The 24,381-nt window shown below is 39.2% G+C and overlaps 2 protein-coding genes across 2 annotated transcripts in view; one reads left to right on the top strand and one right to left on the bottom strand.

Moving 5' to 3' along the window:
- The window catches only part of HAUS6 (HAUS augmin like complex subunit 6), a 223,635-nt gene that overhangs the window by 76,266 nt on the left and 122,988 nt on the right, over positions 1–24,381 (top strand). The gene's annotated exons all lie outside the window — the stretch shown is intronic.
- LOC126913638 (ADAMTS-like protein 1) overlaps positions 1–24,381 on the bottom strand; it is a 51,041-nt gene that overhangs the window by 13,071 nt on the left and 13,589 nt on the right. Inside the window, exons 3-6 of the mRNA XM_050716259.1 lie at positions 19,085–19,264; positions 17,186–17,320; positions 2,532–2,732; positions 312–492 (exon numbers count right to left, since the gene is read on the bottom strand). Of these exons, the coding sequence (XP_050572216.1) occupies positions 312–492; positions 2,532–2,732; positions 17,186–17,320; positions 19,085–19,264 (697 nt within the window). The remainder of the gene's footprint in view (positions 1–311; positions 493–2,531; positions 2,733–17,185; positions 17,321–19,084; positions 19,265–24,381) is intronic.

Raw genomic sequence — 24,381 nt, 5'->3', positions numbered from 1 at the left:
CAGGGAAGAACTCAAAAGTACCAAGAAGCTGTGACCTTTGCTAATAAAGAGTAAGCAGTAACTTTTCCATCCATTTCTAACGTAACTACTGAAGGAGTAAACACTGTCTGTACCATTTACTGTCAACATTTTCCACAAATCTTGCTACTAATTCCCAACTGTCAAAGTTAAGCACTCATAAATTCCCCTTTAGCCATGACTTTTCCCCAGACAGGCAGTGGCAAGGCTACAATGACATGCACTCCAGCACCAAAAACTTTTCAAGTACACTTTAAAAGCATGTATAACATAGTAACATGGTAAGGACAAACCGTGAAGGGCAGTCTCTCCTGTTGCATGCGATGGGCTGCAGGGCTGGCTTGGGCTTCTCTTTGCAGTGGGATGTGTTGACTTCAGTCCCATCCAGTAAGCACCTGAGCTGGGGCAGCTGCACCCCTTTGTGGCCACAGGAAGCAGAACAAGCCATCAGCTTGTCCACTGACCACTGGTATTCTGCCAAAAAGCATGGGAGAGACACACTAACACTTAAAAACTGTCAGCAGGAGATTCTTAGAAAAGAGACTAACTCTCTTTTGCAACAATGTTGTCCCTCCTTCCCCGCCCCCCCCCCTCCTTTTTTTTTTTTCTGTGCTCAGAAGCATCAGACATGGAAATTGAATGACGCTGTAGCACAGTTCAGTGATGCCAAATGACAGGTACGTGGGGCATCACAAATCCCTGCATTTATACAAACTTAGTTGGGTAATTCATTGAGCCTATTTGTTAGCTGTCTGTAAATTAGTCAGAAACTTCAGAAGGCCATTGGGAGAATGAGACCACCAGGTACCACGGCAAGCATGTAAGCTCCTGGTATGCAGCTAAACATGACACTGCAGAAAGCCTCACAGCTGGTATGTGTGGTACACATATCTCTAATTTAAAAGATAAGCAAGAAGTATGTGTGTGAAAATAACTACCTTTTCAAACACTTGTGAAAAAATACAAAAAAGGGAATTTTACAGTGACAAAGAGGTATGGAGCACCCTTAAAAGTAATATAAGAATGATTTCATAGGATATTAAGCTCTTCATATTTTTTTTCCTTAAATGATATTTTTAGTTCCCAGTGATTTCTTCCTATTATATTCAGTCAGATTTTTTTTTTTTTTTTTTTTTTTTTTTGCGTTGGTTCCTGAAAAAGGTGTTAATCCTTCTGGCAATACATCCTTTATTCACTTTTCAGAAGGCTACCAATTCCCTTTTTAAGGTCCCTAGATAGTTCATAAAGCTTGATCAGAGTTCTAGACCTTTGATAATTATCAAAGTAGTGTAGTCTGACTAACTCCCAAGAAGTCCCCTGGTTCGTTCACTCCAGTTGATTTTGTCCAGTGATTTCATACCATGAACATTTATTGCAATGCAATTCAGTGGATGCAATTACAGAGGTCAGTAAATATTTCATATTCTTCTTTGCAAATCTACTCTTAAAACATATTTTAAACCAACTTTTAAACTCAGATAACAAAATAGTGGTGGGAAACCATGGTGTCTGCAAGGAAGACACAATTTGGCCTTGCCTTTCACTTTTGTGAGAGCTTTGAGACTGAGATAGAACTGAAGACACGTGCTCAGTGTATTGCCAAGCATTAAAAAGACCCATCCTGTTTTCACTTGTCACATGAAGGACTTTCTGAATCTTCCGGAAAGCCATTAGACCCTCTCATTGAAAAGTTTGGATCACCCCAAAGTAGGAGAATGAAAGGAAGGAATGGGCTTATAATCTGTTTTAACATCTTAAAGGTACACTTTCAAATTCAGAGCTATGCATTCAAAAACACAGTGTACATACTCATTCTTAACCATTTATAATTGCGAAGGGGTATGATTTAATGAAGGACATTTCTCACCATGTAGATTACAGAGATCATCCATCCTGAAGGTGAATGAAGGGGTCGCAACACATTTTAAATTTTGTTGCAAAAATTAAGGAAAAGTTAAATTATTTTCCACTCCACCCCTGACAACTGTGGAAATGAAAGCTGCATATTCTGCTCCAACCCATCCACACTGCTCTGTTCAGTGACTTTGTCACCTTCAGTTTATTTCTAGGGTAAAAATAACAGTGACAGCAGTTTTACAAGCAAAGGGTTTTCAAGCAAGTAGAGACTGTGTAACACTGACTTGAGAAGATTAACAGCGGGTTTTCTAATTTTAAAGATTTGATCTGTGGCACCCCTGTCTCAAATTTTTAGTTGACACAGCAGCTGTAAGTATAGCTTGAATTATCAAGGTGTGCTACATGCTCAGCAGGCCAGAAATATCAGATGTCATTTTGGGAAAGTGACACTGTGAGTGAAACCTAAGTTTCACATTGCAAGTTATTTGCTAGGCCTGCAAATCTATATCTATGGTGGTAAAACATCAAAACACCTATTTCCTGCTGTGCTTCATAGCCCTGGATTAAGAGACAAGAAATACAGGATAAGAAAGGCAATGCATGGAAGTCAATGCCAAGAGCTTCATGAGGGAGAAGGACTGAAACTAGAGGGTTACCTTGAATTGTCAGGGAAGTATTTTGTATCAGTGAGCCAGCCTCATTCTGAGCAAGACAGCTGAATTCACCTTCAGGAGCATCACTAATGTTGAATATCTGAAGAACTCGTCCTGCTGCCAGGAGGTGATGCTTCAGACTGAGAGGCTTGCCGGAGTAAAGCCAGGTGATGTTTGGGGTTGGATGGCCATCCACAGCACAACCTCAAAAATAAGGACATGAAATAAACCTGCTGAGTATTGAACTTGTTATAAAATTACATGCTCTGAAGTGGGCAAAAATTAAAGGAAAAAATCACTTCCATTCATTTTTTTCCTAATTTTCTCATAATGAAAAATACCAACATTGTAGTAATGAGTACCTTCTCATCAGCTGAAAGAAAAAACAAAACAAAAAAACAACTCCAAAAAGCCAGCTAATCAGCCATATGAAAATCTCAGATCAGTTCAGAAATATTTATATCAAGCATTCTAAGGTCCCCATTAATTTAAATCATTCTCATTTCAGTATTCAGGAAAGTGGCAGAGTGAAGTTACACACCTAGCATAAGCTCAAGAAACATTTTTGAGCAAGCAGTACAAACAGAACTTGTCCTCCAACTCCTCTATTTTAGCCACAGGACCACCTTTCTCTCATTTCTTTTTTTTTTTTTTTTTATTTTAATGTATTAAACATTAGAAGTTTTATTTACACAAAAGTTATCACAAATTTTTCATTGCATAAAAAAATGTTGAAAAAACAAAGATAGAACTGAGCTTTTAGAGGTTGTTTAGCTCAGTGATGAGCAATTCTTCAATCTAAGCCAACCAAACCAAGCAACTGAAGAAAACTGGCGAATCTGTAGCATCATTTGGGAGTGCCTACTTATCATCAGATCAACTAATGAGGTTTAGGTTCATGGTGAATTCTTTGCCTTTTGAGCTAATGAAGGGGGTGTATCTGTATGTTATTGTTTCCTGTAGTCCTCCTACCAGCTGCACACTTTTCTGGCTTCAGTGATGAACTGTACACAGCAGAAATTTTGTGAGACTTGATAATCAATGGAAAGATAGATGTGTATCAACGGACAGATAGATAAGTTACCTTGCATATTTCCTGGGGGAAAAAGAAAGAACTGGACAGTTGCCATGATGCAAAACATCCACATCGACTTCAGGGATGGGGAATCAGAAAAGCCATGCTGAAGGGAACCTGTACATTATTTGGACTGCTTGTGAATTAGGCTGGTCCTGAAGCTCCAGCATCTCTCTGATACATAAAAAGTCTGGCTAAGTTTCTAGGGGTGCAGTCTACACTGGTTGTGAGCTTGTTGTACAGCAGCTTTATGCTGTTCTGTTTAAATTAATACTTATGTATAATGAATCACTTTTGTCCTTTTGTCTCTGCAGTGAGGACCCTTTCTAACCTTGTTTTGACTTTAGTCACTTCCCTAAAGTAACACTAGGAATTAGGTTGCTGTATTCTTTACTTATCTGCCTTTTGCCACTAATCATACCTCAAATTACACTAACTCTGTAGCAGAAGATGCTGCCTTGCACATGAGAATCAAAGTTTGCTTGCTCATACAAACGAGAAGAATTCATTCAAGGTGGAAAAAGCCAGTGGTGACCGACCCATGGCATGTCACAGACAATTACATGCCGAGAGGCAGATCCAGGGACTGGGAAGGAGGTCTTCACAGTACCTACATCTACTTCTCAGGCTGTTTGCCACTCAGGAGGATGAACAGTGGGCCTCTCACCAGTACGCTAGCCACATGTGGCTTGACTCTGTTCCTCATGCCCTGCCTGCATCCTCTGTGAGGCAAGGCGTTGGTTAGACAAGACTTCCCTTTAGGGCTGGTTCACTCTTTATGAAATACATATTAGTGAGTGCAAGGACTCCCCAGCAGATGGCCCATAGGGTACACAATAGCCTGTGCAGTTGCAATGGTAATGTTTCACTGCCAAAGGTCTAGGTAATACAGCTAAATCTCAAAAAAAGAAAAAAATAAAGAAATAAAAGAGTTGAAAAAGGGAGAATGAGAGATTGCTCATTGCTCACAGAGGTCACTTCTCTTCCTGTGTTCCCCTTTCATTTATAAGGGTAAAGAGTCTTTGTTATTTCTTTTAATTTCCTTGGCAAAGTCTAATGTAGTTTTATCCTTGGCAGCTCTCTTCCTAACATTACATTTCCACTGCATTTGCTTCATTTTACCTTACACCTTTTGTCCTTTCTAAGTACTGATGTTTTTTCCTTCTCTTGTTCTGAGAAACAACTCTACCAGTTTCCAGGAGATACTCATTCTCCACTAAATGAGAGATGTGAAAGGTATCAGCCTAAATGGTTTAAGGTTGTGTAAGTTAAAAGCAATAGAAAACAAAGGAATACTCAGGAAATGGACAAACTTAACAGTAAGTGGCCGTATTATTTTTCCCTACAGAATACTGCTCGACTTGTAAGAAAATTGAAGGGGTTTTCACAGGTCAGCATATAGCCATGACAACTGACAAAGACATGCTGTGAATTCAGTTTTACTGTTGGCATTTGCAAACGGTTTGAGCAGGATAAATGAAGAAAGCAGAAAGGTCAGTTTGACATTAAGTGCAGAGGACCTGAAATTGATTTCAGTGTGCAACTAGTTCTAGTTCATGCCTGTTTTTCTTTTTAAAATTTTATTGCCAAGCAGACCCATATAGTCTTCCTGTTACTATTTCACTGATCTCGTATACTATTTCTTCTTTCAAAATGTGTAAATAAAATACTAGCTTAAGGATCAGCCAGTAATCAATAATATGGGGGGAAAAAAACAAATTCTGTTCCCTCGGTATGTTTTACCAGTGAGTAATTATTATATATTTTCACATTTAACAATAAAACTTTACTAACACCTAAGAGACTCGTATGTAATGGATACTCCTTATTTGTCTATGCAGAACAAGAATCACGCACATTTCACAAGTGACATTTTCTACGTTTCCCACATTTATGGACGCATAAACTATGGGATAATGTTTTATGCATATTAAGTGAGAAACAGAGTACAATAAAAAAATATTTTCCATTAATACCCATTTCTAATCTCCCTGGAAAAATTTAAATGCAATTTAATGCAGATTAACAACACATATTCTCTACTTCCTTCCATTCCTGTGGACACTGATGGCTTTATCCTTCCAAAGTTCAACATCTGTCCGTATAATGCAACAAACAGCTTGAGAAGGAAAAACTGGCTGTACTTCCAAACAGCCCAGCTATTGCAGAGTGTTAGTTTGTCAAGACACCTAGGGAGATGGGGAGGAGATTTTTTTTTGGGACTAGTTCTGAGCGGCAGAAGTTGTGGCATGAGAGGGACCTTCTTCAGTTCTTACCTAGAGAAAGAAAATACTGCCTTCAGCCTCCCTTTCAAAGCCCGCCACAACTCTGAACTCATTCAAAGCCAGAATGAGTCACAGATGTGCAAAAGCTGGACAAACAAACAAAAACCTAATACCAATTGCATCTTTTAGTAGGAATGATGTTAATATTTCAAGGATAACAAGGGGGTATTTGGAAAAGGAAGATCAATGTTTCACAACAATAATAATTTTTCACAACTAATAATTTCTTGAGAGGAAAGAGTAAATGTACAGTGCAGATGAAATTCAAGTCCCCGTTATATATTTGTGACATTCACTGTATGACTGCAGCCATAGAAAGACTCTGGGCTACTGCACAAAGAACAAAATATGTAGCATGTATACTCCCATTGCTCACCCGCAGACTTGAATGACAGAGACAAAGAAATGTGAATGCTATTGACTCTAGACTCTAGACTCTATTCCTTTCAGCAGGCTGCTAACTTAAGTCAGCAGAATTGCACGGAAAGCAATGGCAAAAATGTCAAACGAGTTATGAACTAACCTAAACACAGTTTGTAATAGAAGGAAAAAATACAGAACTGTGTTTCAAAGTGATAGCTATTCTTTAAACATAGATTGTTGTCATGCATTTGCATTTGTCTGACAAATAGTTCTCTAATTTAATTAGAGAAAAAGAGGGAAATTTAATTCTCTCCTGTATCTAACATGAAGGGCAAAATTTGATGGGAGGTATTGGAAAAGGTCCTTCATGGAGAGGGTGGTTGGGCACTGGAACATATTTCGCAGGGAAATGGTCATGGCACCGAGTCTGCCGGAGTTCAAGATGTGTTTGGACAACGCTCTCATACATATGGTTTAATTTTTAGGTAGTCCTGTGTGGAGCCAGGAGTTGGACTCAATAATCCTTGTAGGTCCCTTCCAACTTGGGATATTGCAAGATTCTCTGAAATTTTAAGCAAATGCAGGTAAGGTAAGATCATGTCTGAAAGTCTTACAATCCCTAAGCAAAGTCTGTTTGCTGAAGTGGAAAAAATAAGAGACAAGCCTTTACAGTTCTTCTTAAACAGTAAAAATTTGTTCATATAGTAAGCAGAAAGTGTAAATTTAAACTGACATTGTTAATTCAGGTTGTTATGAAAATTGTTATGAAATATACTTCTCAGTGCTTTCATACAGTGTATAAAATAAAACTCACAAAGGGTAATGCGATCCTGGATATCCCCAGAAGAAAGGATCAATGTTAATCTAAGTATAACCTTTGTTTTTAATAACTTAAAGAAATCCAAATGAACATGAGTTTATGCTAGACAAGGAAAGGCATGTATTTAGGAATTCTCGAAATATGCCAATTCAACTGATGACAGTAGCATTAAAAAAAAAAAGGTATTAGGTACTTTAAATAACTATTTAAGGCTCCAAAGAGCAGTTGAAACTTACTATATTAAATATATGACATGGCTTTTAAACTGTTTTCAAAACACCTAAACTAGTTACCCAATGCCACACATGTTGATGTTATTTGATATCATTTAGATAGCATTTTAAATTTACACCATATTCAACAAAACCTGAGTTAGGCCCGTTCCCTGCCTCAGAGAAGTTGTAAAAATGTTCCCAAATATACATGGGCCACACGGTGGGCCCATTAAAAAAGCAAGGGAGTTTTCAAACTTTAGTAAAAGAGCTTGTTTTCCAATAAGAACTCTGAAAATTGGAATCCTACACACTGATAATCTTGTACGACTAAGGATTGGGATGAAAATAATCAGGAATGGTGAAAATAAATAGAAATGATGAAAACAGTGCCTACAAGAATGGACACAATGCTGAAGTGGCCTCCTTAGATAACTTTGATGGGCTTGTTCAGTGCATGGCAAAGACAGAAATGAATATACTTCAGAATAACATTCTGCTCCACTGATGCTACTGCTCCAGGTTAACTGCACAAATATATTTGTGGAGGAAAAACAGCACTCAAAACAGTCAGGTGGAGCATGCACTGAGCAGCAGTGCAGCACTAGGAGTCTGACAAGGAGACAGAGCAAGAGCTAGCACAAAACATGGTTAGCAGTCCAAGCTGCGAAGGCCAGTGCTGCTATAGAAACCTTTCTGTATTTATTAAGCTGATATAAACTTGCTGCATCCTGAGACTTCAGCAACTCAGGAAACTTCTGTGGTGCAAGGAAAATAACAAACACAGAGCAGAGGAGGTGGGGGACAGATAGCTGCAGGGCAGCCAGGGTTGCTTGCTCCAGAGGGGACTGTAACTTCTGTCTGATTAACAAAGTGCTTTAGCAGTTTAGGGGAGGTCTTGAGAACCAACGTGGAGGGAGAGGGTGTTTCAGAATTGAGAATGGATAAGCCCTTTAGTCAACAGGTCAGGAATCCCATGGTGTTTGAAACTCCCTTAACACCTACTCTAGAGCAAAGCTTAAGTTGTGTAAAAAGCACAACAATGTTTTATGTGAAGGAGTTGGCAGATTGACAGGTCAGACTGGGATACCTGTAGCGAGTCTCGTCGCTCTAGTTCTCACCAGAATATGCCTTGGTGGATAGTTTAGAACAGAATCTAGGCCACTGCTCCTGGAAAAGACATGAGTTCACGGGCTGCAGCTTTTACCACAAAACCAGAATTATACAGATATTGCCCCTGAAGCCAGAGATATTATTTTATGTGGCAGCATTTTTGACCACTGCTGGATCAGTGGTTGTCATATTGGCTCATTCATGGTGCCAAACTGAAGCAGCAGGTTGTCTTGAGGACCTTGCTCTTTTAACTCTGTTTTCAGAGCTCTGCAGCAGCAGGACCAGAGCCTGACTGCCTGAAGAACAAACACTATATCAGCGTGGTCAAAGTGTTTGACCAGGCAAACGTGCTTTACATACCATACACACTGTGAACTGCACGCAGTAGTCATGTTCAAATGAAAATCCACACTTTTCATCAAAAGGCTAGTAGTGTAGTCTGATGCAGAAGGAAGATACTGCAATGCTATTTGAACATTACGTAACTTTTAGAATGGAAAAGAATGTGAGAGTGTCTGACTGGGGAACTAGAAATGATTATAATGGCACACTTTTGATATTCATTTTAAATCTTATCCTCACAGAGATGTAACTTACATGGGAATTCTCCAAGTGTGATGAGGCAGTGTTTCCATGGAGACAAAGATGGAAGGGGATGGGAAACAAAATTAACTGGACAGATTATCTCATGGATGCACCTTGTGCTTTATCCTCAACACAGTGGAAATATTACTAGCATAATATAAAGTTTCCCCCAAAAACATTCTTTAGCATTAGAACTACTTTTCTAACGTGATGTCCAATTTATTACAGAGTGAGAGGAGATGGGAAAAATGATGTTGTAGCAAAATAACTTCATAGATAGTCATGACTTTATCTGACTCTTACTGCACAATTTCTGCAGCTGCCTCATTTCTTAGGGGAGCACAAACACTGGTTTAATCATAATTACTCATGAGTTATATATTTACTGACTTTTTGCACAGATTGTAAATTACTTGGTATTTCTACATCCCATTTCCAACTGTAGCACTAATTCACAGAACCTAGGAAAATTTAGAAGAGGCTTATGGTAAGGAGAGGAAGGGGAAAAGGGAACAAAGGAAAATTTCTGATGTTTCAAACAGATATTCTTCCTTGAGCATACCATGAAACATGACTAGAGATCCATGCTGGTGGGTTCAGTCATGTTCATCAGGTTCATTTATTGCTTTTCATACTGATTTTAAATAAATAACAGTCTTATGTTTACAAATATTCTGGCTCAAGAGCAATACACATAGCAACAAATTGCAGCACTAACTTTTTTCTGTTCTGCTTAGAAAGTTTGGTTGTAATCATGGTATTAGTTTGAATTGCTTCTTCTCCTAAAGTAGCCAGCTGCATAGCACTTGACTCACAACAAAGCACCCCAGAACATATTAAAAAGTTTTAGGTCAATTCTTCTGTTCAGTGCCACACCTGCAGGACTCTCAAATATGCAGAGAGGCAAATACTAGCCACAGGTTTGAACGGGTCCTCTAGACTGAAAACCCTCCTGAACTTCAGGGCTTGGTTCTAATGCAGTTGCCCCTTTCAGAGTAAGTAGTTTATTGACACAAAAAATATGGCCATTGAAGGCAAGGTGGCTACAAAAATGCTTTCACACTCTGCTTTCTGAGGCCTCTTCTGGACATTTAAGTGGCTCTGCTGGAAAATAAGGGGAGTATACTATAGCTGGTAAAAGGAAAATGAGAGGGAAATACTGCTGCTGATAACTGGAATCCTTTGTACCTTTTAAGCAATAGGTCATTGTTGCTTTGCTTGAAGAATAGCTTCACTATTAAGTAGTGTAGCTGTTTGCAGGACAGGAACTTGTAGTCCAGCCATTTTCTGTCTTTTCAAACAGCAGAGAAATTGGCAGCTAAGCTGCTCTAACTCTCTCGTCACTGGGGATAACATAAAGACAGAAAGAAACCTGCTTTCCAGGACTGTGTTTTCAGGACTGGCAGTTAGTAAAACTGTGTTCTGATTTGTGAAGTGAGCAAACTTGATATGGAACAACAATATTACTTTTTTTTTTTTTCCAGTTGACTGTACTTTTCTGGTCATAAAACTTTGATGATACACTTTGTCATCTAACTTTGCAGTTATTTTTAGTATTTCCTACCTATATGGATTTATTTATTTATTAAGCTATTTATTAATACATAGATGCAGATGTAAGCGTAGCCTGGAAAGATGAAAATTCAGAGTCCTAAGCTGGGGATGACAACATGGAAAATATGATAACTACACAGTCGCAATACTGGAAGAGCTGACTGGATCAGTATCTTTCCATGTCTTTGTCCTCATAATGTCTCTGTGAGGTAGAGAAATGGTGCTTATCCTATTTAGAGGTGCAAAAGCACAGCTCAGATTCCAATGAGACTAGAGTAGGCAATAAAAGGGGATGAAAACCATTTTTCAAATAAATGCCCTGACTTTTTCTAATAGGGTCAGTCACATCTCCAGATTCACTAGAATAGCCATAGTGCTCCAGGACTTGCACCAGCTTCATTTCATCCAAAGCATAAAACCAGAATAAAGGCTAGGAATTTACATAATGATGGTATCTTCCTTTTTGATTTAAAAAATAAAAAAGCTGTTATCTATCTATCTATCTATATATATATTTGGTCAAAATGTGAACATCTCATCAATGTATAGTAAGCCTTAAAAGTATGCATTGCAGATATACATAACAGATAGCCTAGCTTCCATTACTACAGTATCTAATATTTCTGGGTTGCCTTTTTTTTTTTTTTTTTTAAGAGATATTACTTAAGCCTTGCACCGTGCCAAGTTAGATGTACTTTTCGTTTCACGTCCTAGCTTTTTTACATATTTATGCTTCACTTTCTTTCTAAATTCATGAGCTTGTCCTGCATTCTGAAATAAAGGTGCATCTTTTCCTGTGGATGCCTCATAAATACAGACAAAAACCTTTATTTAACTATATACAGGGTGCAATGCAAAATCCCTCCTTCAATTTCCTCAGTTGCAAACTATATTTTCAAACGTCATCACATTCGATAAAAATTTCTGATGATATTTATCAACATGTGGGGCATTAACCTGAAGCTTTGGGGAATGATTTATCAAATGTGTTCACAGCCATTTTCTGTGCAAGCCATGCAGCTTATCTGCAACAAAATATTTAAATAAAGCAGCACATGCCAAGAAACAATGTGCCGCTAAAAGCAATCAAAATACACTCTCCTTCCTCTTGTTTTTTCCTTCATTGTGACCTTTCCTACATTTCTATATTCTTAGAAATATTAATTCCTGACCTATCCTCCCATGTTCCTGGAATTTTCTTCACTTAAATGTAATTCATCTCTATAAAGCTTCAGTTTTCACTATGCCACGTAACTGCAATGATTGTAGTATTCTTCTGTGCTAAGATAAGGAAATATTTTTGTGTTATATTTTGCATCTTTTGATAAGTCAACAAAGGTTTCCAATGAAGTTACATCAAATTTATGAAATTGTAGTGAATTCCTGCCAGTTTGTAAGATTTTCAGTTTCTCACTGGAATGTTTTCACATACAGGACACCATAAGCTTGAACCTAAATGAAAACAAAAATTCTTTATAGCCCCAAACCCTTTTCTGCACAACTGGCAGAAGTCATGAACACTGGGTCATACAATTTTGATTTTGCCAAATAAACATTTAAAATGCTCAGGACCCATGGAAATGTGTCCAGGGAGTTGCGTCAAAGAATTCACTGATACTGGTAGCATAAATAAAGAAAATCTACTGAAAATACATGAATTTAGGATGTCCTTGAGTTCAAAAAGATAATTCTGTGAATTAATCAGGCCTTACAAAAGTCAAATGGTAATGAATATTGTTAAAAAACAGAAATTATTACTATGAAGCAAACATAGGATATATATACATATGTTATTTATTTATTTTCTGAGGAAAAGGGCAATGTCTCCCATAGCTATTTCATTATTAACATTCAGGAAAACTGTAATGAAAATTAAAAAAGAAGTCTCAAACCCAGAAACTTTCATAAGATTAAGATCTAACCTGAAAGCTTTCCAAAGAAATGTCACTTCAAAAATTTACTACTGTTTCTATGTGTGTGTGTTATAAAGCCTGTGTGTGCCTACCATAAACCGAGGATGTTAGAAAGCAGGTGACTGTCTGCTGCTCATCACTGACTGTCAGTTCCCACTACTGTCAAAACCAGAAATATTTCTGAGCTGATGGGTGCTCTAGCTCCTGCTTTGAAGCAAGACATGGCATTCAGATTTGTGATCTGCAGGTAACACAGAAGTGGGTATTATACAACCTGGCAATGAACCTGAGGTCTGGGGAGGAATGCAGAACTATATACATCCTTCCAACAGTTGCAAAAGAGCAGTGTAAGCAGCAGTCTATGCCACTGTCTACACTATGCTTTCTAACCAGATGATATAATGAATTGGCTGGATGGTTGCACTCAAAGAATTATGGTCAATGGCTTGATGTTCGGCTGGAGATAAGTGACAAGTGGTGTTCCTCTGGGGCTGGTATTGGGACCAGCACTGTCTAACATCTTTGCTGGCAACATGGACAGTGGGATTGAGTGCACCCTCACCAAGTTTGCCAATGACACCAAGGTGTGTGGTGCGGTTGACACCCTGGAGGGAAGGGATGCCATCCAGAAGGGCCTGGACAGGCTTGAGAGGTGGGCCTGTGTGAACCTCATGGAGTTCAACAAGGCCAAGTGCAAGACTCTGACATCGGTTGAGGACAATCCTAAGCACAAATACAGTCTGGGCAACGAGAGCAGCCCAGAGGAGAAGGACCTGGGGGTGTTAGTGGATGAGAAGCTCAACATGAGCCAGCAATGGGCACCTGCAGCCCAGAAAGCCAACTGTATCCTGGGCTGCATCAAAACAAGCATGGCCAGTGGGTCAAGGGAGGTGATCCTCCTCCTCTACTTTGCTCTTGTGAGACCCCAGCTGTATTCAGCTCTGGGCCCCCCAGCACAAGAAGGACACGGATGCATTACAGTGAGAGTGAGTCAAGCGGAGGATCACAAAGATGATCAGAGGGCTGGAGCACCTCTCTTGTGAAGACAGGCTGAGTGAGTTGGGGTTGTTCAGCCTGGAGAAGAGAAGGCTCCAGGGAGACCTTATAGTGGCCTGCCAGTACCTAAAGGGGGCCCACAAGAAAGCGGGAGAGGCACTCTGTAATAGCACAAGGGGGAATGGCTTTAAACTAAGAGGGGGGAGATTTAGATTAGATGTAAGGAGGAAATTCTTTCCTACGAGGGTGGTGAGACACTGGCACAGGCTGCCCAGAGAAGCGGTGGATGCCCCATCCCTGGGGGTGTTCAAGGCCAGGCTGGATGGGGCTTTGAGCAACTTGGTCTGGTGGGAGGTGTCCCCGACCATGGCAGGGCGGTTGGAACTGTATGGTCTTTAAGGTCCCTTCCAATCCAAACCATTCTGTGATTCTGTGATACTATGATGAGCTTAGCCTAGAAAACTACCTGAAATCTCAACCCTTTAGAAGTAAAAAATAAAGTAACCAATACAGAAATGTTCCTATCAGCTCATGAAAAAAGGTATTTTACATTAGATCTTAATGGGAGCTTTGCTGACTCCATTGGGCAGAGCATGGATGTTTAATAGACTTTTTCTTCTGTTTATATTGTAAAGGCACAGAAGCGACTGCTGAAGGATCTTTAACTATGAGCAAGGAAGACCTACAAACCAGACTTCCGTGTTATGGCCCTGATATTTCCCTTCTGCTTATCTGCTAAACTTTATGTAGAAGAAGCCCATAGAAATTGATCCTGGAGAGCAAGTTCGCTATTTCAAATGACTGACGTGATGGTGGAAGCATTGCACAATTCTACTTATATGTCAGAGAAAATGCATAGGATGTATGATTGTCTGGAGGTTCTAGTCCTCTCCTTTTAGCTCAGCCTGTCAATTGTTGTATTTTATACCATTGTTAATTTCCATGCAAGTTCTCAGTTGTAACATTTTTTTTGTTGCTATTTTTTTCTCTCTCTCTTTTTATTTTTATTTTTCCCAAGGCACAGAACTATATTTAAAGAAGCTCTGACTCCCATTTTTCCTAAGCCCTGACAAACCCTTATTTGAATTTATCCAGGTTTCTAACTTCATTTTTAACCTCTGGTGTCTCTCCACTCCTTTAACATGTATATTTTCCCAAAGCTCACTTAACACTACTTCACGCTTCAGTCTGTTCCTTTACGCATGTCTTATTTTATTCCCTATTCAACAAATTCTCTTATCCTGCAATTTCTGAGGATCAGGTTCTCCTGGTTTCCACTGGGATAGAATTTATTTTCTTCACAGTAGCTGATAAGGTGCTACGTTTTGGATTTACAATGAAAATAATGTTGACAACATAGTGATGTTTTAGTTGTTGCTGAGCACTGCTTATACAAGGACTTTTCAGCTTCTCATGCTGCCCTGCCAGCAAGGAGGTGGGGGGTGCACAAGGAGCTGGTAGGGGACAGAACCAGAACAGCTGGCCCAAACTGGCCAAAGGGATATTCCATACCATCTGATGTTAGGCTCAGTAAGAGAACTGTGGGGAGCTGGCCAGGCAGGGGTGCTGTTGCTCAGGAAGGTGTAGGTATTGGTTTGCTGGTGGTGGGCAACTGTTTTGTGCATCACTTGCATTGGGTATTGTTCTCTTTCTCCTTCCCACCCTCCCTCCCTCCCTTCCTTTTTCTTTTTCCTTTTTATTTGCTATTGATTTGCCTTTATCTCAACTACAAGTTTATTTTTTTTAACTGATTATCTCCCCCATCCCGTTGTTGTAGTGGGAGGGTGGGTGAACAACTGTGTGGTCCTTAGTTGCTTGCACGATTACACCACAACAATTTCCAGAAGTCTGTGATAAACTCACCCACTATACTGGAAGGCTGTGGGGAGACTAAGTATGGGAGAAAACACAGAATCTGTGACTATGATTTATACTGATATGAGTACACTGTAATCTAGGTGTAGATTAAAAAATAGCTGACTTGAGTCCTATTTTTTTTCAGTAATGGTTGTTCTCTTTGTGAATGAAACCAGATTCTTTGGGACAGCTACAGAAAACGTATTCAGAAAATGTATATATACTTCCCATATTTGTTTTGATGATATTACTTGACAAAGCACACTGGTCTGTAGCTTACTAATTGATTAGATAGCCCATCCCATGCTGATTTTTTCATTAGGAAAAATCTCTCAGGAGCTTTCCTTAGGTTTTAGTAATACAGGCCTCAAACTCAGGTCAGTAAAACTTGAGTGAAGTTGAGGGAATTGCCTCAAGAAGGAATCTGCTTTGGTATTTTGCTGTTAAGATTCATGGAGATTTTTACCCCTGAAGTGGAAGGGCAAGGTACAGGGCAACATGGCCAAACAAAATTAGTTTAGAGGTTATACACAGGCAGGGAAGAACACCCTTTGTCATTTGATTACTGCTTTCAAACAGTCAAATATCCCTGCAACTTAAAGATCTCTCTCTGGAAAAGTGAGAGGAAATGGATGAAACAGGAGCGTGACCCAGTCTTAACAACAGTGAATACAATAAAACCTACTCAAAATGATTTATTCGGTACTAATAAATACCTTCAGATATTGCCCACAACAAGGACTATTTTACTGCAGTTTTTGTGCAAGCAGAAATGTAATCCAGAGCTGCATGCTAAAAGCTATTGCAAATGTACACAGATGTTAGCACTGGGGTAAAGTAAACACTGCAAAACTAAAAACATAAATAGAAAGCCTTCATTGTGAAAAGAAAATCCTAAAATTGCTACTAAATGTTAAAAATAATGGAAGGTACAGAGACCAGAACTTCAAACAACCAGTCAGCTACAGACCCTTCGATGAAAGTTTCAGATTCTTACCTCTAAAAAGGTAAAAGATTGTTCTGAAACTGCAAAACTTGAAGAATTTCTCCATATACAGTACCAAGACTGTTGGAGAAGCTGTTTGCCTATCTGAGCCTGATAGTAATTAGAGGCTGAAGATCAGTGTGAGAAAATTAATTTTAAAATAAACATGCCCTGAACTTTAGAAAAGGGTAAGATTCTCTTTGTAAACAAATCACATTTACAGATATGAAAAGAGTTTACAGCCTCTAACAGAACTTGGAGTGTAGAGAAGAGAAAGATACATGGAAGGCAGAAAAAAATAGTGAAGACAGGGAAAACATTTCGTTGGGGATTATTTCCTTATATTGCTTTCTGCACACATTGGTTTTGTGATTTAACAAAGAAGAGTGAAACGAACAGGATTAAAAGAAAGCTTGTAAGAGAAAAAGCAAGGCTAGAGGGATAGGGAAAACTCTAGAAACTGTTCTGGAGAAGGATTACATACAATATGGATAGCAGACATATGGGAAGACTAGTACACAAATGCAGAAGAAACAGAAAAACAGATCCACAAGCATTTCTTCTCTTAGATCAACTGACTTGCTAGTTTTCCATGTCTTGTGTTGAACAACATTGCCAGCGTTTTAGGTCACAGATTGCTTCTTACAGGGTGTTATGAAGTGTGGCACAATGGAGACCTTACTCTGCATGCAGCATTGGGGCATAACACTAATAAGAGGACTGTCTTTTTTTTTTTTTTTTTAATGAATAAAAAAGAGTTTTCAAGTTCTGAAAACAATTTAACAATTATTATGACTGCCAAACGACTGTCCCAGTGCTCCATGTCTAGATAATCTAAACCTGTAATGTAAAGAACCCTCTTTAATCTAAAAAAAAAAATCATAAAACACTTGACTTACCTATGAGAGCAGAGCTCCCTGGACTGATGGCCATTTTTGTTCCTGAAGGAGAGGTCAACACTGAAGGAGGTCTGGTCCCAGTGCTGAAAAGCACTGCTGTCAAGTCTTCTAGGTTAGGAAGGGGTCGTGGAGGCTCTAGTAACAGATTGGGAAACTGAAGTGATAAGCAACACTATAGCAGAAAATACCTCAGGGACTTAAAAAAAAAACACCACTACCTACTGGTGCGTTATTGGTCATGTTGCAACATTATCATTTCAAAGGGGCACTCTAAGCAACTTCAGGAAATTACTACAGGTGTGCTTTATTTGATATTAGATAAGACACTAGAGAAAGTATTAAAATAACATCTAGATCAGTATGACTACAAAATAAAAGAAATTATGTCTGAAGGCTACCATGGCATTCTGGGTTGAACATTTTCATATGTAATGAGAGTATGTGGTATCAGGAGATACAGCAGCTTGGAATAAAGGGCAAATTTATACAGCATAGCAGCCTAATCAAATGTCCATGGCAGTCACTGGAAGACTTTTCATGTCTGCTACAGACTGAATCAAGCCCTGATTAAATATGGTTATAACCCTCTCAAATCCTGTGGTATACTTAGGCAGAGCTCCAAAGGACTAAGAGCTCAAAGAGCTCAAGAGGATCAGTCTACACTGAGAACTGCACGATTTAGTCCTTTAGTAACAGTAACACTATTTTAAAAATTGATTGCATTGCCTATCATTCCAAATTCTTTTTGTTGTGGAAATTATAGAATATTTGATTAAAGTGAATGGTGGCCTCACCACTTTTTAATAAGATCACAGCACAAACCGAGCAATATTTCTGCTGCTCAGCATATTCAACACCAGAAGTACATGGATGGTTGAACTATTTATTTCCACCAAGAAACTAAAAATGTGATTTGCCTAAAAGCAAAAGCTTACATAACCCACAGTAACTTTGAACCTTTAAAAAATAAGCCATTTTTAGAGGTCAGAAAAGGATTTAAAAATCTTGTGGGAGTTCTGATGTATAGCCTGAAACCCAGCTGACATTTATTGTAGTTTTTTTTTCAACTCAGTTTCTAGAGCCAGTCTGGATTCATAAGGGAATCATGTGAATGCTGTTAGAGGGACTTTAGTGTTATCTGTGAAACTGTAAGAAATCTCACTTTAAAACTTCCTCTGGAAGCTCTATCATCCATAAGACCTACGCTCACTCCAGTAATGAAAGATGAGAGCTGTACTGGCTGCTTTAGTGATTTTGTACCAATAACATGGGCTAGGTTTTAAAATTTGACACTTCACTATCAAATGTACTAAAGCATTTACATAGTCTGGTTGGATCATTCATCTTCCAGGCAGGGAGAAATAATAGAGGTGAGATGCTAGGAAAGGAAAGCCCTTTCCCACACATTCAGTTACCACCAGGTAACACTTCCACCCATATTTCACAGCTGACATTGTCTTTTCAAATCACCCAGATAGGCTTTCTGCCTGTTATTTAGAAACCCAAGAAAAAGTAAACTTCACCCTTCACCGAACGTGGGAAGTGTTTTTTTAAAGTGCACTGTGTTTATGCACCTGTTTGATATGAAATGGGTCAGTACCACACAGCCACGTACCAGAAAGACTGCCAACCAGAAGCAGAGCACTTCACAGGGAAAAAAGTGGCATCAATCTCATCTCAAGGGAGCCACTTTAAGAAATTGTTAATAAATGCTTTTCTTAGCCAGTAGGTCTGAAAGAGTGAAACTGGATATGTCAAGACTGGGAGGGGCTGTCCCTGGGTTCAAACATTTTGTCTGTATGTCGTTCCCTCTCTCCATGTTCTCTGATTAATTCTGAAGGCTAATTGTGCCATCAGCCATATTCCTGTGGCTTCGCATGCAAAATACCCTGAACTTACCAAGAACAAACAGCTGGGAGCTTTCAGTTACCTCCCCACGAAGATTGGCTGCCTTGCAGGAGTATAAACCCTGATCTGCCAGAGAAACATTCGCAATTAGCAGCAACCCATCATGCAGGTGGTGAGCAGAGGACAGCTTGACCTTATTTTTAAACCAAGTAACTTCTGCTTCAGGAACACCTGGAAAAACATTGACAACACATAACACAAGTAAGATATAGTAGTTGCTGAACAGTGTCACAGTTACTGCAGACAAAATGTTTAAGACAGAACAACTAAAACAAGCTTTTAACATGATTTTCAAGTAACATCTTTTTGCAGTTCAGAACTGTTAAGTCAACTCTTTCACATTGTCTACCTTGTATTTCTTAGATCCCTCTGAGACAGGGCAGAAGAATTAAAACAGAATTAAAGTCTTCCTTTTTATACACTAAGGTTGTACAAGTTAACAGTGAACTCATCACTCTTAAAAGCAAGTCTATATGGGATCAGAATGAAGGTTAATCTAGCCTAGTATGCTGTCTCCAGCAGCAGCCATAAGCTGGTGCCTCAGGAAGAGTAAGAAAAGGACAAGCATATGCAATGCTTCCTGCTAACGCTCTCCCAGCATCCTCCCATGTTCAGCTTAGGAACTTCCTAAGCCAGAAGTAGTTTCTGTGCATTTAGGAAGCCTCCATGGGTTTCTTTTCTATGAATTAATCCAATCTTCTTTTTCGAACGTAGGCAAACAATTGGCATTTACATCCTCAGAAAAGCAGTTTCACTGATCTAGCCAGGAGCTTTCAGACAACAGGTTGTTACAGATTCGTAACCCACTACAGGAGAAATTGCTTCTCTTCATGTGCTTTGATCTAAGGTCCCCCTCTATTTGGTGCCCTCTTGTAGAAAGAGGCTCTCATCTGTAGCTATCAAGACTGATGCTCTTGCAGTAAAGAGCATTTCCTTGATATACTGATATTTAGTCCAATTTAAATGCATGCTATATCAGGTAATTCAGTGTCACTGACTACTAAACCATTGGTTTATGTGAATAGTACTGGAAGTTTTAATAGATGGGATAGACCTGTGGAGTTGTGCCTGGGAGAAACAGTTATTGTGTGCTACTGTAAAGAGCAGTACATCCTTAATCCTGGTAACTGACGGAGTGTATGATATCCCATTTGCTGTATCTTCTGTAAGTGGGAATCAGTTAACCACTTTTGCATGAATGTGCAGTTCCATTGTGTTTATTGTAGACTAAAGGAATGTTTTTGGGCAACTATGCTTAAGCGTATGTTGCTCACCTAAATCTTTCCCTGCCTTATTTCACAGCAACACGTTTCTCTGCCCACCGTGAGTACGTCATCGGTTGTGTATCCACATTACAAAAGAAAAGCCGCTCTATTTGTCTGTTTTGTGATCCTGGCACTAGAAATACCTCTGACTGTGCTCACTAAGAATGACCACCCATTTATCTCTATTTATAGTGACTGGTTGATTGCAGGTTCCTCACTAAGCATGTGCAGATGGAAGTGGGAAAGGGTTTTCCCTATTCTTCCACATCAAAGTATTTTGGCCTTTTTTCCACCTCTTCCAGAATTACCTGTTGACTTTGCCAAGACATCTGGAATGAGTACATCTGAGTTTGGCAGTCAGGAAGGTCTGTAATGGCAGAGAGTCTCATCCACATTGAGAAATTAGGAGGAAATAGGCTTTAAAAGACTGTAGGATTTTTCTCACCTTTGGTAGTTAATAACACATACTAATCTGAAACCTTCATGGCATACTGAGAGTACCAATTGTTTTTGCCTGTGATGCTGTTTTCCAAATGCTTACCCTTGTTTATGTTTCTATAACTCAACTTTTTTTTTTTTAAAGTATGGGCTGTTGGTCTGTTTCTGAACCCCCAGCTGGGACAGGACCAGTACACAGCTCTCCATCTGGCTGCTACTCTTTGACCTGTGTGGCATGGGTGGGCTGACCACCACTTAAAAGCTCACTCTGATTTTTTCCAGAGCATCCAGGCAGAGTCCTCAAGGGAGTTCCAACAACCACAGGATAGCAAACAACCCCAAACCTTAAGTTTTTCAAGCCTGTGTATTTATTATGTTTCCATTGCAAGGAAAGGAAGTTTGAGAGGTGAGTTCTGGAGAGAGGAGAGAAAATGGAGACTCTTCCAGTTCTGCAGTCCCTGAGATGGTACACACACATACCAGCACTTTTCCTCTCAGTGTCACACTAGTCAAGGGATGATCAACTCTTTCTTGCAGTTTAAACTAGTTACAGTGCACAGATTTTCATATTATGGCTATTGTCAAACTTAGGCATGGAAGTAATAAGTACCTCAGAAGTAAAAAATAACAGGCTTATAAAATTATAAAACTGAGATTTCTTCCATTCCCACTAAGGCTCTTCTTTCTTTCCTTTGAACTGGAAGACATGGGTAGAGCTTTCAAGTCCTTTTTGACAATAATGGAAGGTCAGTGGAAACAGTGCGAGAATAGGAGGGATGAGGAATGCTGAGAGAGGTAAAGAAGGAGGTGAAGGGGCAATGAAAACTGAGGATCTCATATGATCTCAGTTCCCAGGAATAGGGGCTTAAAGTAAATAAATACAGACAGGCAGACAAAAAAATAATTTGCTCGTTGCAGAGAGCTGCTCTTAGAGTCTTAGTCCAGAAAGGTAGATTCTTCTTGTATTCACTTCACTAGAAGAACCAACAAGGAATTGTTGTTGGTTTATTACAGCAAGGTAAGGTTCACTGTATTTGTGTTCAGTCTATGAAAGCATTATACCTTCAAGATGTCCAGCATCCCTACAAAACCATTTCTCTGACTGCTAGTTTAAAAAGGGATTTCTTCCTCTGCCTTTTATGTGAAGTTTCTACACTAAAATGAGAAGTTTTGAAACCAAACCTTACAGCACTTCCTACAGTTTGGCTTAGGGAAGATAAGAAGTGTTGTATGTGTCAGGGAGCAGCAGACTCATTTTCTGTTATGCTTCCACCTTTACTGACACATACAGACCTCAAGTATTTCAAGACAAAAATAGGAGGCAGACAGCACACCCATGAGCAAATGCATTATTGCACAGCATTGCCACAAGGGGTAGCAAGAGCATTTCAATCAGTTTTGTTGGATAATGGTGAACGAGAGAGGACAGAAGGCTGAATGTGTTCATTTTGCAGAAACAATCACAGAGACTGAAATTCTGAGAAGTGCCAGCTGGAAACAAACCTCACTTTGCTGGGCAGACAAAACTTTAGGCAGTGAATAGTTACTCACTATTTATTTTTCTTCAGCTTTCCCCTCCATCACTGTGCATGCGTCTAGCACAACAAAAGCTACCTTTGCTTGTATGCAACAAGCAGAACTGTGCACACCAATCAAGATGATTTTGCTAAAACAGGAGCTTTTTGGGAAAGGAAGCATAACAATGCAAAGATCTAGCAGTGATGACTTGTTTCCTGTGCCACAATATTCTGACATATATCAGAATCTGGCACAGCTGAGGAACAAATATGGGTCACAAAGCAAGGCAAGAACTAGAAAAGTACAGCCTCCAGCATACAGATGAAACACAGAAGAAAGAAATGCTTAGGAGAGCTGAAAAATCTGAAATCGGAAGGAGAGGGATACACAGGGAAGAATACACAGGAAAGGGTGGTTATGTATTTTAAGTCACTCTTTCAAATCTGTTCTGACTCAACAGTGGTTAACGGTACATGACACTTTGCAGACAGGTGCCTCTGTTAGAAGTTTTGTGCCTTGAAGGATACCACGGAGAAATGCTCTAAGAATCAGACTTTTTATATAGATTCCTCCTTTCACATCTAATTGCATTGCCAATAACAACTTGGGCCTTGCTGATCAAATCTTCTGGTATCCTAATGAATATCTCCATACTTTAAATGTTGAAGTCAACAAAAAGCTTCCTAGTGTTACTCATGTAATCCAAATTGCTCCCACACCTCATTTGGAAGTGAAAGTGCCTAGAGCATTTGAATTGACCACACCAGAAACTCTGTTTGCTTTCTTAAAATTGAAGAAGATTCTCTAGCTGAAAGTCATAGGCTCTGCAGAGTTGCCAAGTGATTCTGGATGGGAGTTTCTTTAGGCTCAGTTTTGGAGAAGTCTGGGCTTGACCATAATCTCCTGTATTTTAAAAATATCCTTTCACCTCCATAGACAGAATGGCAAAGTCATGTCAAGTTAAATGAGACTGATTTTTCAAGCTTGAAGAAAAGCACAGCACCTTTTTCCTCAAGACTTTAATTCCAAAATAATTCATATCAGAGGCCAATTAAACCATAATATACTCAGATGATTCTGCCTTCCCTTGTCTTACAAGTAACATCTTTATATTTCAGTCCTGAACACAGACTTTAACAATACTTATGCCTTTCATAAGAAGTTAAATAGCAATATAAAATTCTTTCCTAGGGTCTGGTAATTTCATTCTCTCTTCTTTTTAAGGAACCTTCTTCAGGCTTATCAACACCTGTTGGCAGCAAGTGTATATTTCTGTCCCTTAGCCACAACAGCAGCTTTAGAAAATGTTGTAACTGATCCTTACATTTAGTATTTACCATATAAGTACTTATTCTGCTGTCCTGCTGACTCTGTAGTTCTACAAAGATTGTCAAGTCCAACTACCTGACCACTTCAGGGCTAACCAAAAGTTAAATCATTTTATTGAGGGCATTACCCTCAATACATTTGCCTCAATATTACCCTCAATACATTTGCCTCTTGGCTACTGACAGGCACAGGGCATCAACTATCTCTCTAGGAAGTCTGGTCCAGTAAAGACAGACCATCACAGTTAAACATTTTTCCTAATGTCCAGTCTGAATCTCCCATGGCGCACCTATGTGCTGTTCTCTTGCATTCTGTCATGGTCTCTGTCCCTGGTTATGAGAGAGAAAAGACTGGCAAAAAGATCTTTGCATATAATCTATCATCATGAATCATACTGATGACTATTTAACAGGAATTATGTTAATCATTAAAAAACTAGATACACAACAGGAAGACAGGAAACACGGGTTCTATTCTTAGCTTTGACATGAACACCCTGACTTTGAGGAAGCCAGCTGACCTCTTCCACTTTATATGTGTGGGAATATATATGGCCTTAATGACCATAATACTTTTATCTACTTCTTCCTTGAAAAGCATTGAATACCAGTCTGGTTGCAATAAGAGTCTGAGGAGAGGACAACAGGATTGTTGCACTTACTCCTTCATGAACCTCTAGATACTGTACTTTTCTTTCATTAATGCCACTGCGAGTAATTAATACATTGGTATCCCAGC

Source organism: Cygnus atratus, chromosome Z (genome assembly GCF_013377495.2).
Source record: "Cygnus atratus isolate AKBS03 ecotype Queensland, Australia chromosome Z, CAtr_DNAZoo_HiC_assembly, whole genome shotgun sequence".
In the NCBI taxonomy this organism is placed as follows: Eukaryota; Metazoa; Chordata; class Aves; order Anseriformes; family Anatidae; genus Cygnus; species Cygnus atratus.
Note: the sequence above shows the minus strand (reverse complement) of the source record. Positions and strands in the feature narration are given on the sequence as shown.